The following is a 12,841-nucleotide window of genomic DNA, read 5'->3' on the forward strand; positions in this document are numbered from 1 at the left end:
TAGGTCAGGTAGCAGGTGCCTGTGGCCCTGTGCGGCAACTCTGCTCTGAAACTCCCCTGTCTTGCACCTTTTTTAGGCTCCTGAATACTACCCTTGCCTATGACAGAGGTGACAGAGCAAAGACTTACCTGTCATCCCCCTCTGTGGCAGGGAAGGCCCAGCCCTCATCCTAGTCCACTGTCCATGTTCAGCCTCTGATAGCTCTGCACTCGTAGCCCATCTGAGTCTCCGAAGTTTGCATCGAGCTAGAATCCACAAAGCTGCGCACAGAAAGGGTGCTCCCTACATTTTCAGGGTGGGGGAAGGCTTTTAGGAAGGGAGGAATGCACTGCAACCCAGATGGCATCCCTTCATTTTCAGGGTGGGGGGAGGCTTTTAGGAAGGGAGGAATGCACTGCAACCCAGATGGCATCCCTACATTTTCAGGGTGGGGGGAGGCTTTTAGGAAGGGAGGAATGCACTGCAACCCAGATGGCATCCCTACGTTTTACGGGGTGGGGGAAGCCTGTAGGAAGGGAGGAACTCACTGCAACCCAGATGGCATCCCTACGTTTTACAGGGTGGGGGGAGCCTGTAGCAAGGGAGGAACTCACTGCAACCCAGATGGCATCCCTACGTTTTACAGGGTGGGGGGAGCCTGTAGGAAGGGAGGAACTCACTGCAACCCAGATGGCATCCCTACGTTTTACAGGGTGGGGAGAGCTTGTAGGAAGGGAGGAACTCACTGCAACCCAGATGGCATCCCTACGTTTTACAGGGTGGGGGGAGCCTGTAGCAAGGGAGGAACTCACTGCAACCCAGATGGCATCCCTACGTTTTACAGGGTGGGGAGAGCCTGTAGGAAGGGAGGAACTCACTGCAACCCAGATGGCATCCCTACGTTTTACAGGGTGGGGAGAGCCTGTAGGAAGGGAGGAACTCACTGCAACCCAGATGGCATCCCTACGTTTTACAGGGTGGGGGGAGCCTGTAGCAAGGGAGGAACTCACTGCAACCCAGATGGCATCCCTACGTTTTACAGGGTGGGGAGAGCCTGTAGGAAGGGAGGAACTCACTGCAACCCAGATGGCATCCCTACGTTTTACAGGGTGGGGAGAGCCTGTAGGAAGGGAGGAACTCACTGCAACCCAGATGGCATCCCTACGTTTTACAGGGTGGGGGGAGCCTGTAGGAAGGGAGGAACTCACTGCAACCCAGATGGCACTCTACCCGTCACAGCCCAGCTGCTCGTCAAGTCTCTGTAGAAAGCAGGTGTTTACAGCTATTGGAGAACACTTTTGGAAAAATTGGCATTTTCTTCATTTTCAAGGAAAATTGCCATTTTTAATATTATTTATTTATTTGAGAGACAGGGAGAGAGAGGGAAAGGCAGATAGAGAATGGGCATGCCAGGGCCTCCAGCCATTGCAAACGAACTCCAGATGCATGTGCCACCATATGCATCTGGCTCACATAGGTACTGGCGAATTGAACATGGGTCCTTAGGCTTCAAAGGCAAGTGCCTTAACCGCTAAGCCATCTCTTTAGTGGCCAAACTTATTTTCCTAAGAGCTTTTCAGTACTTTTTCTTTGTTAATGCTATTCATAAATCACGAAGACATCCTTACACAATCTGTCTCAATTGCATAGTTTTATTTTCTCTCTGGTGCATATCAAGTGCTAACTCAAAAACTATAAACTTCTGCTACCTGTAGCTAAAAGCTAGGAGAAGTTCCAAGAATAGAGTTAGTGTTCCTAATGCAAGGTGGAGCCTGCTCTGTGTGGACGGTCAGAGCTCCCCACACGGGCTCCTGGGCAGCTGACAAAGGGATGCTCAAAAATAAACGCGTAACCGCCTTTCGGAACATCCCAGTTAGTGACACCATAAACACGTGGATATTCTGCCAGTGCCGGTTTGCTAGTGAGTTGCCACAGGCTAACAAAACCTCTTGTGGGAGCCCAGATGTAGAGCAAGGTTGTGTTTGCCATGGTGGTCCTCTGAACTCAACATGTATCTCTGCTCTGGTCATTGTGGACGCCCATGTGCTTTTGTGTTACTGGTGGTCCTCTGAGCTCCCTGTGTACCCCTGCTGTGGTCATTGTGGACGCCCATGGTGTTTTTATGTTACTGGTGGTCCTCTGAGCTCCCCGGGTATCCCTGCTGTGGTCATTGTGGATGCCCATGGTGCTTTTATGTTACTGGTGGTCCTCTGAGCTCCCTGTGTATCCCTGTTGTGGTCATTGTGGACACCCATGGTGCTTTTATGTTACTGGTGGTCCTCTGAGCTCCCCGTGTATCCCTGCTGTGGTCATTGTGGACGCCCATGTACTTTTATGTTACTGGTGGTCCTCTGAGCTCCCCGTGTACCCCTGCCCTGGTCATTGTGGACGCCCATGGTGCTTTTATGTTACTGGTGGTCCTCTGAGCTCCCCGTGTATCCCTGCTGTGGTCATTGTGGACACCCATGTACTTTTATGTTACTGGTGGTCCTCTGAGCTCCCTGTGTACCCCTGCTCTTGCCATTGTGGACGCCCATATACTTTTATGTTACTGGTGTTTCTCTGAGCTCCCTGTGTATCCCTGCTGCGATCATTATAGACAGTGAGTGTGTTTTCTGCTCTTCAGGTGTTTTTGGTGAGGAAGGTCATCGGCTCTGACTCTGGCCAACTGTACGCCATGAAGGTCCTGAAGAAAGCCACCTTGAAAGGTAAGGACTTTGGAACAGGGTTAGCTTCTGGACCACAGAATTTCAGGGTGTGCTGTGAAACTTGAGGAGACCCTCACCCTCCTTAGTGTTCACAGTGTTTTCAGTTGTCTCCAAAGGAGGTGTTATGGTTTATATTTATGACAGGACCTAGAACCACCTGTGAGAGATTATCTAGGTCAGGGTAGCCTCTGAATTGCAGCCTATGAGGGATTACTTTGACTATGTTAATTGTGGTGGGCAGAACCACTCCGTGGGCTGGGGTCCTGGACTGTATAAAAAGAACAGAGGGAGCTGAGCACCAGCATTCATCACTCGTTCCCTTACTGTGGACTGAATGTGATCAGCTCTGCTTCACGTTCCTGCTGCCAGTGCCTTCCCAGGCATGATGGACTATGGCCTGGAACTGTGAGCTGAAATAAACCCTGCTTCCCTTAAACTGATTTTCAGGGGATTTCTGTCCAAGCAGCAAGAAGATAACTCACACAGAGGATACTGAGTCCATTACTCTCTGGTTGATAATTCACAGTGGAAACATTTGCTGGCTGTTTAATCCCTCCTTGCAAGGTTTCCACAGTTTTCAGAGGAGAGCCACATTGCATAAATAGCAATCCCATCTCTCACATATGTTCACCACAGAGAAGCATGTGGGGAAAAGAGCAGCAAGGAGGAAGCAGGTTGTTCAGCTGTGTGTGGCCTGAATACCACCAGTGAGAAGCGCCAGCTCAGTTGCCCCTAATACGTGACTCACAACTAACTGTGCCTTGTCCCCTTCTTGCCCCAGTGACTGGGAGTTAGATGTTAAGCACACCCACTGGTTTCTGGCCTCTTGTGCACACATCCTCCAAGTAATGGATAAGCACTAAACACAGGAGCAGAGGGAATATGTGAGCCCTTTCCTGCTCTAAGCCCAGTCAGAGCCCACCCATAGGTGCTACTGAGTACCTGCGTGGTTCTGATCACCCTGTTGGGGGGGATCAGGACAAGGTGGTTGGATGCACAGCAGCATGGAGAGCCGATAGGATCACATCTTATTAGTGACACGCGCAGGCCCATAGGTTGTACTCGGGAGCAGGGCAGTAGAAGCCAGCTCTGGGATACAGAGGGCAAAGGGTTCTGCCTCCTGCTCACAGTGCCATCAGCTCATTTGGATGGTTTGGGACTGGCAGGCAAAGGAAGGCTGGTGGGTGACACACTGGTGTAGCTTAGAGACAGCAAGACAAAAAGAGCCTCCCCTGCATGGGCCTGTTTGTCAAAGGCAGGGAGCCCATGGTTTAGCCTTTAGGGAGACAAAAGGTATCAGGACAGCACTTGGATATTTAGGGCTTAGCATGCAGTGTTCCATAGTGAGAAGATGAATCAGTGGTTTAAAATACTTGCTGACAAAGCCTGCCCACCAAGTTCAATTTTTCAGTACCCTTGTAGAGCCAGACACACCAAGTAGCACATGCATCTGGAGTTTCATTTATTTATTAGAGATGGGCAGATAGAGAGAGAAAAAAAAGAGAATGGGCACACCAGGGCCTCCAGCCACTGCAAACAAACTCCAAACTCATGTGCCCCCTTATGCATCTGGCTTACATGGGTCCTGGGAAATCCAACCTGGGTCCTTTGGCTTTGCAGGCAAGCACCTTAACCGCTAAGCCATATCTTCAGCCCTGTGTCTGGAGTTTGTTTGCAACAGCAGGACACATTCTCTCTCTATCTGTCAAATTAATAAATGAATAAGGAAAGAGAAGAAGGAAGGGAGGGAGGCAGATAGATAAGAGACAGATAGATATTTTTAAAATGGATGCAATGTCCCCAGCAGCAGACCATCCAGTGGATATGTTATTATCTCCCTTCAACTCCCTTGCTGTATAACTGGAGAAATTATACATGTTTTTGTACCACATATAACCAACAGTATAGAATAAATAAATATGTGAACAGAAAAAATACACCCACTTGCACACACACACACACCCCAATGGGTTTACGTAGTGTAGTGGTTATCACATTTGCCTCACAGAATACATATTATCGAAACATGTTGGGTATATAGAGGGGAAAAAGGGTTTTTTCAGGTAGCTCCAGGAGTTAGAAGGTATGTGAGGCACAAGGTTTTATTTTATCATGGGGAGTTTGTTTTTCCACATAAGAAATAAGTCAGGTTGGCTAAGTGGTCAGAAAATGCAAGCACGGATTACTTAGCCCAGCCAGTGTGGGCACTCATGGCCTGTGTGCCAGGGGAGTTGTAAACAAAGCCATGTTGGAGTACATCCTGGAACTCGACCTTTTAATAAGCTGTTGCTGTAATCTATATGTCCATGGAAATCCCAGTTTGTTGCAGACCCCCGAGCTGACAGAACAGGGAGAGGTGGTCAGGTGCTCAGTTTCGGATGGTCTGAGTCACAGCTGCTTGGCACCACGCACTTGAGCAAAGAGTGGCGGGTGGGAGAGTGTGGAAGGGAAGATCATTTTCCCTTCTGGGAGAACAGGAGAGTCTACGGCCGTACCACCTTGAGCGTGCCTGATCTCCTCTGATCTCAGAAGCTAAGCAGAGTGGGACTTGGTGGGAGCACAGCAAGAAAAAAGATGGTGGGCTGGAGAGATGGCTTAGTGGTTAAGGCGTTTCCCTGCAAAGCCAAAGGACCTGGGTTTGATTCCCCAGGACCCCACGTAAGCCAGATGCACCAGGTGGCGCATGTGCCTGGAGTTCATTTGCAGTGGCTGGAGGCCCTGGTGTAGCCATTCTCTCTCTCTTTCTCTCTCTCTCGTGGTGTGTGTGTGTGTGTGTGTGTGTGTGTGTGTGTGTGTGTCTGCGTCTTTCCCTCCCTTGCTTTCTCAAAGCAATTAAATAAAATTTAAAAAAAGAACTTAAGCTTTAAAAATAAATGGTGAAATACTGCAAGAGACCAGGACAAGATGCAACCCCAAAACACATCCCCAGTGACCTATTCCTCCAACCAGTGCCCACCTCCCACCATTTAACCCCTCCTAATAATGCCATCATATGAATACTTGGAGTGAATTAATCCATGGATTAGCTCAGAGCCTTTGCGATCTCATCATCTCTGGAGATGCCCTCACAGACCAGCCAGAGGTGAGCCTCACTGACAGCCTAGGTATTCTTAATCCAATCAAGTTATGGCTGTACTTTCTTCTCTTTGGTTCCTGAGACAAAGCGCAGGTCAAAAGCAGCTTTATGGGAGGAGAGATCACGTCAGCGTAAAGTTTCTTGGGGAAGCTTCATTGTGGCAAGGAAAGCAGGGCAGAGCAGACAACTGGGCATCACATCTTGCCACACAGCAGGGAAAGAAGATGACTAGCGAACACCCAGCAGGCTTGGCTAGTGAACCTCAAGGTCTGTCCCCAGCAACACACTCCCCCAGCAAGGATCCGTCTCCCAAAGTCTCACCAGCTGGGGACTGAGTATGTGGCTTAATCACAAGCACATGAGGCTATGGGAGTCATTCCACGTTTAAACCACCACAACTGGCAATTAAGATACACAGTCCTACCACTCTGTCCAATCCCAGGAAGGAGGGAAGGAGAAAGGGAAAAGGGAGAAAGTGAAGAAGGGAAACAGAGCAGGGTGGAGGCAGCTGAGGAGGCTGAGCGCTCACCCTGTGCTGGCAGCATTGCCCCTCCTTTCTACACCCTGCACTGCACCGGGCCTGGCCCTGACCTCGTGCACACACTATTGTCTCATGATTTCAGAGTCCTCAGATGTGTGAGTCTGGGTTCCAACCCAAAATGCCCTTGGGAAGTGGCTCCTTGTCCAGCTTTGTGCAGAATGAGCAAAGCACAAGATGCATCCATGCATAGTCAAATGGCCTCGAGCAAGCGCACAAACACGTGTGTGTGCACTTGTCAGATCCACCCATCAGGAATAGTGTGGACATGAAAACAATCCAGTTTATCTAATTACCAAATTACAGGTCGCTTTTATATTCTGCTCTATGCTGTGCACTTCAAGTTTTCAACAAAAAAAGTTGGTGTTTTGTAATGTTTAAAAGACAAATATTCTAGAACAGCATGACTAGGTGAAATTGTTTTTATATTGTGAAGATGAGCCATCTGGATGCAGAAGAATGGAGAACATTCCCCCCTATGCTTTTTTCAGAGTTGGCTTGAAATCCAAACACTGTTTCACATCCCGTACTGTGGAGCTTTCTGTAATGGACTGCCACAGAGGAATGGACCTTCTTCTCAGCTGTTCATTTGAAGTCCATTTCCTTAAGATGCAGCAGAGTGCAGCTGTCACAGGACGTGTCTGTGCGGCAGCCACATAGAGAGGACCCATGGTTTCCCATGTGCCTCTGCCAGGCTAAGCCCACCCTCCCTCGCTGAGCTTCCTTCTCACAGATGGAAGGAGTCCACCAAAGAGAAACTTGTTTTAGGTCCAACTTTTCTGCAATCCCATTATCCCAAGTTACTCCAATTTCTCATAACTCCTCCACTTTCATCAGGTCCCAGTTTTCAGGCCATTTAATACTTCTAAGGAACACCATGTAACAACCCCAGGGATGCTCACCATTCACAGATCACAAAACCCTAACAGTATGGACACTGAGGGAAAACATGACAGTTGAATAGCAGTCATTTTGAGAAGGGAGAAACAAAGAGGGCAGGAGGCTTGCTTGCGGAAGTCACATTAGAACTGGCTTTTCTCAGCAGCACAGTGACGGATGGCCATGTGATCAGAAAGAAGGATTGTTGTCAGTGGGCGTCTCAGAACTTGACAAGAAGGACAATAGTCTGTGACAGCTCCATTTTACCTTTATGTTTGGAGTGTCAGGCACGGCCCCCTCCATTCTTTCTTTCTTTCAAGAATGACAGATCATTTCTAAAGGGATGCCAATTGTGCCACAGTGGAAAGAGGAAGGAACTGACAGGTGTGTGTGCTCACTTGCAGCCTCAAGCCCAGGTCTGGACTTCCCACTTCTGTCCCCACCTCATGATGGGATGAATGATGCTACTTTCGGACCCTCTTGAAGTTGTCAGAGTTTCATGATACAACATGAAGTAATTGTGGGGGATGGTTCTGGGTCATGTTTTGCAAATATAGGCCATCCCAATGTGTGGTGCCCCACTTTGTGATATAAGAAATCTGACCGAGTGAATGCTGTGCTTGGCAACACATTTCCCAAGTGTGAACCCCAACAGAAGACAGATATGGTCTCTGCCCTGCGGTTAGTGAGCTGGCCATGGGAGCTGTCATCCGCCATAAGGGACTTCCTACATTGTGTGATGTGATGGTTTTCAACTGGAACTGCTTGGAGAACCTTCACAAGCTCTAGGTACCTGGAGAGTCTGAGCATGAGACTCAAACTTCCCGTGTGTCTCTGTCATCTTTGCCAATATGGCAACTCTTTGGTACAGGTCCAGAGCAGGAACCTGGACCAGGAGCCACAGCCAGCTCTGAATCTCCTGGCCACATCACCTGGGAAGGCTCTCCTAACCCCTGTGTACCTAAAACCTGAGACAGGGCCATGGTCACAGTTGCAAGTGACTTCTCTACCAAGCACACTTGACATGAGGAACAGGTCTATGTTTGTATGTGGAGTGTACTAGCACACAAGTGGGCTGCCTTCGTGCATATCTGCACCTTTCTCCATGGGCGTTAACTGGGTCTGGAGCAGGGTCAGGACTTTCCTGGTCCAGTTCTGTTTAGGTAGTGAGAGGAGGTGTGGAGTGGGCATCTGGATAGGTAGTGTTCTGTCCTGGTTAAGCTGTGTCCTTCTGTGAAGGACCAGCATGTAGACACCCCCCAGGATGCTGACAGTACAGCGCCCCATCTCTGTGGCTATACCCCAGTCTCTACACTAACAGTGTCTCAGGACGCTGACAGTACAGAGCCCCATCTCTGTGGCCATCCCCCAGTCTCTGCACTAACAGTGTCTCAGGACGCTGACAGTACAGCGCCCCATCTCTGTGGACATCCCCCAGTCTCTGCACTAACAGTGCCTCAGGATGCTGACAGTACAGAGCCCCATCTCTGTGGCCATCCCCCAGTCTCTGCAGTAACAGTGTCTCAGGATGCTGACAGTACAGAGCCCCATCTCTGTGGCCATCCCCCAGTCTCTGCAGTAACAGTGTCTCAGGATGCTGACAGTACAGAGCCCCATCTCTGTGGACATCCCCCAGTCTCTGCACTAACAGTGTCTCAGGACGCTGACAGTACAGAGCCCCATCTCTGTGGACATCCCCCAGTCTCTGCACTAACAGTGTCTCAGGACGCTGACAGTACAGCGCCCCATCTCTGTGGACATCCCCCAGTCTCTGCACTAACAGTGTCTCAGGACGCTGACAGTACAGAGCCCCATCTCTGTGTCCATCCCCCAGTCTCTGCACTAACAGTGTCTCAGGACGCTGACAGTACAGCACCCCATCTCTGTGGCCATCCCCCAGTCTCTGCACTAACAGTGTCTCAGGACGCTGACAGTACAGCACCCCATCTCTGTGGCCATCCCCCAGTCTCTGCACTAACAGTGTCTCAGGACGCTGACAGTACAGAGCCCCATCTCTGTGGACATCCCCCAGTCTCTGCACTAACAGTGTCTCAGGACGCTGACAGTACAGAGCCCCATCTCTGTGGACATCCCCCAGTCTCTGCACTAACAGTGTCTCAGGATGCTGACAGTACAGCGCCCCATCTCTGTGGCCATCCCCCAGTCTCTGCACTAACAGTGTCTCAGGATGCTGACAGTACAGCGCCCCATCTCTGTGGACATCCCCCAGTCTCTGCACTAACAGTGTCTCAGGACGCTGACAGTACAGCGCCCCATCTCTGTGGCCATCCCCCAGTCTCTGCACTAACAGTGTCTCAGGACGCTGACAGTACAGCGCCCCATCTCTGTGGCCATCCCCCAGTCTCTGCACTAACAGTGTCTCAGGATGCTGACAGTACAGAGCCCCATCTCTGTGGCCATCCCCCAGTCTCTGCACTAACAGTGTCTCAGGATGCTGACAGTACAGCGCCCCATCTCTGTGGCCATCCCCCAGTCTCTGCACTAACAGTGTCTCAGGACGCTGACAGTACAGAGCCCCATCTCTGTGGACATCCCCCAGTCTCTGCACTAACAGTGCCTCAGGACGCTGACAGTACAGAGCCCCATCTCTGTGGCCATCCCCCAGTCTCTGCACTAACAGTGTCTCAGGACGCTGACAGTACAGAGCCCCATCTCTGTGGGCATCCCCCAGTCTCTGCACTAACAGTGTCTCAGGATGCTGACAGTACAGCGCCCCATCTCTGTGGCCATCCCCCAGTCTCTGCACTAACAGTGTCTCAGGATGCTGACAGTACAGCGCCCCATCTCTGTGGCCATCCCCCAGTCTCTGCACTAACAGTGTCTCAGGACGCTGACAGTACAGCGCCCCATCTCTGTGGCCATACCCCAGTCTCTGCACTAACAGTGTCTCAGGACGCTGACAGTACAGAGCCCCATCTCTGTGGCCATCCCCCAGTCTCTGCACTAACAGTGTCTCAGGATGCTGACAGTACAGCGCCCCATCTCTGTGGACATCCCCCAGTCTCTGCACTAACAGTGTCTCAGGACGCTGACAGTACAGAGCCCCATCTCTGTGGCCATCCCCCAGTCTCTGCACTAACAGTGTCTCAGGACGCTGACAGTACAGCGCCCCATCTCTGTGGCCATCCCCCAGTCTCTGCACTAACAGTGTCTCAGGGCGCTGACAGTACAGCGCCCCATCTCTGTGGACATCCCCCAGTCTCTGCACTAACAGTGTCTCAGGACGCGGACAGTACAGAGCCCCATCTCTGTGGACATCCCCCAGTCTCTGCACTAACAGTGTCTCAGGACGCTGACAGTACAGAGTCCCATCTCTGTGGACATCCCCCAGTCTCTGCACTAACAGTGCCTCAGGACGCTGACAGTACAGAGCCCCATCTCTGTGGGCATCCCCCAGTCTCTGCACTAACAGTGTCTCAGGATGCTGACAGTACAGCGCCCCATCTCTGTGGCCATCCCCCAGTCTCTGCACTAACAGTGTCTCAGGACGCTGACAGTACAGCGCCCCATCTCTGTGGACATCCCCCAGTCTCTGCACTAACAGTGTCTCAGGACGCTGACAGTACAGAGCCCCATCTCTGTGGACATCCCCCAGTCTCTGCACTAACAGTGCCTCAGGACGCTGACAGTACAGAGCCCCATCTCTGTGGCCATCCCCCAGTCTCTGCACTAACAGTGTCTCAGGACGCTGACAGTACAGAGCCCCATCTCTGTGGGCATCCCCCAGTCTCTGCACTAACAGTGTCTCAGGACGCTGACAGTACAGCGCCCCATCTCTGTGGCCATCCCCCAGTCTCTGCACTAACAGTGTCTCAGGACGCGGACAGTACAGAGCCCCATCTCTGTGGACATCCCCCAGTCTCTGCACTAACAGTGTCTCAGGACGCTGACAGTACAGAGCCCCATCTCTGTGGGCATCCCCCAGTCTCTGCACTAACAGTGTCTCAGGATGCTGACAGTACAGCGCCCCATCTCTGTGGACATCCCCCAGTCTCTGCACTAACAGTGTCTCAGGACGCTGACAGTACAGCGCCCCATCTCTGTGGACATCCCCCAGTCTCTGCACTAACAGTGTCTCAGGACGCGGACAGTACAGAGCCCCATCTCTGTGGCCATCCCCCAGTCTCTGCACTAACAGTGTCTCAGGATGCTGACAGTACAGAGCCCCATCTCTGTGGCCATCCCCCAGTCTCTGCACTAACAGTGTCTCAGGATGCTGACAGTACAGAGCCCCATCTCTGTGGCCATCCCCCAGTCTCTGCACTAACAGTGTCTCAGGACGCTGACAGTACAGCGCCCCATCTCTGTGGACATCCCCCAGTCTCTGCACTAACAGTGTCTCAGGACGCTGACAGTACAGCGCCCCATCTCTGTGGCCATCCCCCAGTCTCTGCACTAACAGTGTCTCAGGATGCTGACAGTACAGCGCCCCATCTCTGTGGCCATCCCCCAGTCTCTGCACTAACAGTGTCTCAGGACGCTGACAGTACAGAGCCCCATCTCTGTGGCCATCCCCCAGTCTCTGCACTAACAGTGTCTCAGGATGCTGACAGTACAGAGCCCCATCTCTGTGGACATCCCCCAGTCTCTGCACTAACAGTGTCTCAGGATGCTGACAGTACAGAGCCCCATCTCTGTGGCCATCCCCCAGTCTCTGCACTAACAGTGTCTCAGGACGCTGACAGTACAGAGCCCCATCTCTGTGGGCATCCCCCAGTCTCTGCACTAACAGTGTCTCAGGATGCTGACAGTACAGCGCCCCATCTCTGTGGACATCCCCCAGTCTCTGCACTAACAGTGTCTCAGGACGCTGACAGTACAGAGCCCCATCTCTGTGGCCATCCCCCAGTCTCTGCACTAACAGTGTCTCAGGATGCTGACAGTACAGAGCCCCATCTCTGTGGACATCCCCCAGTCTCTGCACTAACAGTGTCTCAGGACGCTGACAGTACAGAGCCCCATCTCTCTGGCCATCTCCCAGTCTCTGCACTAACAAGGTCCTACTAAAACCCCACCTGCTCCCAGGTCTAAAGAAGGGTCTTCCCTTCTCAAAGGAAGCTGTGCTGTTAGTCGTGAAGGAAATGCTGCTCTGGCCAGCTCTTTGTTTCCGTGGGCAATGCAGCTGATGACCAGTACAGCGGTGACCTGGTGCCTCTCGGTGGCTGCGTGGTTGGGTCCTGGGCCAGGGGAATGGACGTGAGCCCAGCAGGAACACGGGCAGGGTGGTGGCAAAGCTTGCTGTGGTGAGGTCCTCAGTATAGAATGTAGCTCAATGGCATCGCTCTGCACGTGCATGTGGCGTGCAGGACTCTCTCTGGTAACCAATATAGACATGTATTGATGGCACTCCTATTGATTGAGGCGTCTGGAAATAGTCCCTGGCTGGAGTTTGCCGGATCGGTTCCAGCCCCAGAACGTTATTTTCAGCACCACTGTGTTTGTTTCTCTCTTAGCCGAGCTGCTTCGTAAAAACATTGACTCACTCATCAACTCAGAGCAGACTGTGTGGCGATGCTAACTCAGTTGTGCCATTTGATTCCCATTTGGGTGATTTCAAATTCCTGGGGGAGGGTATAAGGCATGTTCCAAGCTCAAGTTCCTTTTTTTAAAAAATAATTTTATTTTCTTTTTTAGTTTTAA

At 51.5% G+C, this 12,841-nt stretch overlaps 1 protein-coding gene across 3 annotated transcripts in view; it reads left to right on the forward strand.

Annotated features, from left to right (window-relative positions):
- Window positions 1-12,841, forward strand: part of Rps6ka2 (ribosomal protein S6 kinase A2) — a 293,522-nt gene that overhangs the window by 206,793 nt on the left and 73,888 nt on the right. For all 3 annotated transcript variants that reach the window (XM_045157977.1, XM_045157978.1, XM_004651084.2), the window contains one exon: window positions 2,606-2,687. In XM_045157977.1, coding sequence (XP_045013912.1) covers window positions 2,606-2,687 — 82 coding nt within the window. The remainder of the gene's footprint in view (window positions 1-2,605; window positions 2,688-12,841) is intronic.

The sequence above is a fragment of the Jaculus jaculus genome, chromosome 9, assembly GCF_020740685.1.
Source record: "Jaculus jaculus isolate mJacJac1 chromosome 9, mJacJac1.mat.Y.cur, whole genome shotgun sequence".
Taxonomy (NCBI): domain Eukaryota; kingdom Metazoa; phylum Chordata; class Mammalia; order Rodentia; family Dipodidae; genus Jaculus; species Jaculus jaculus.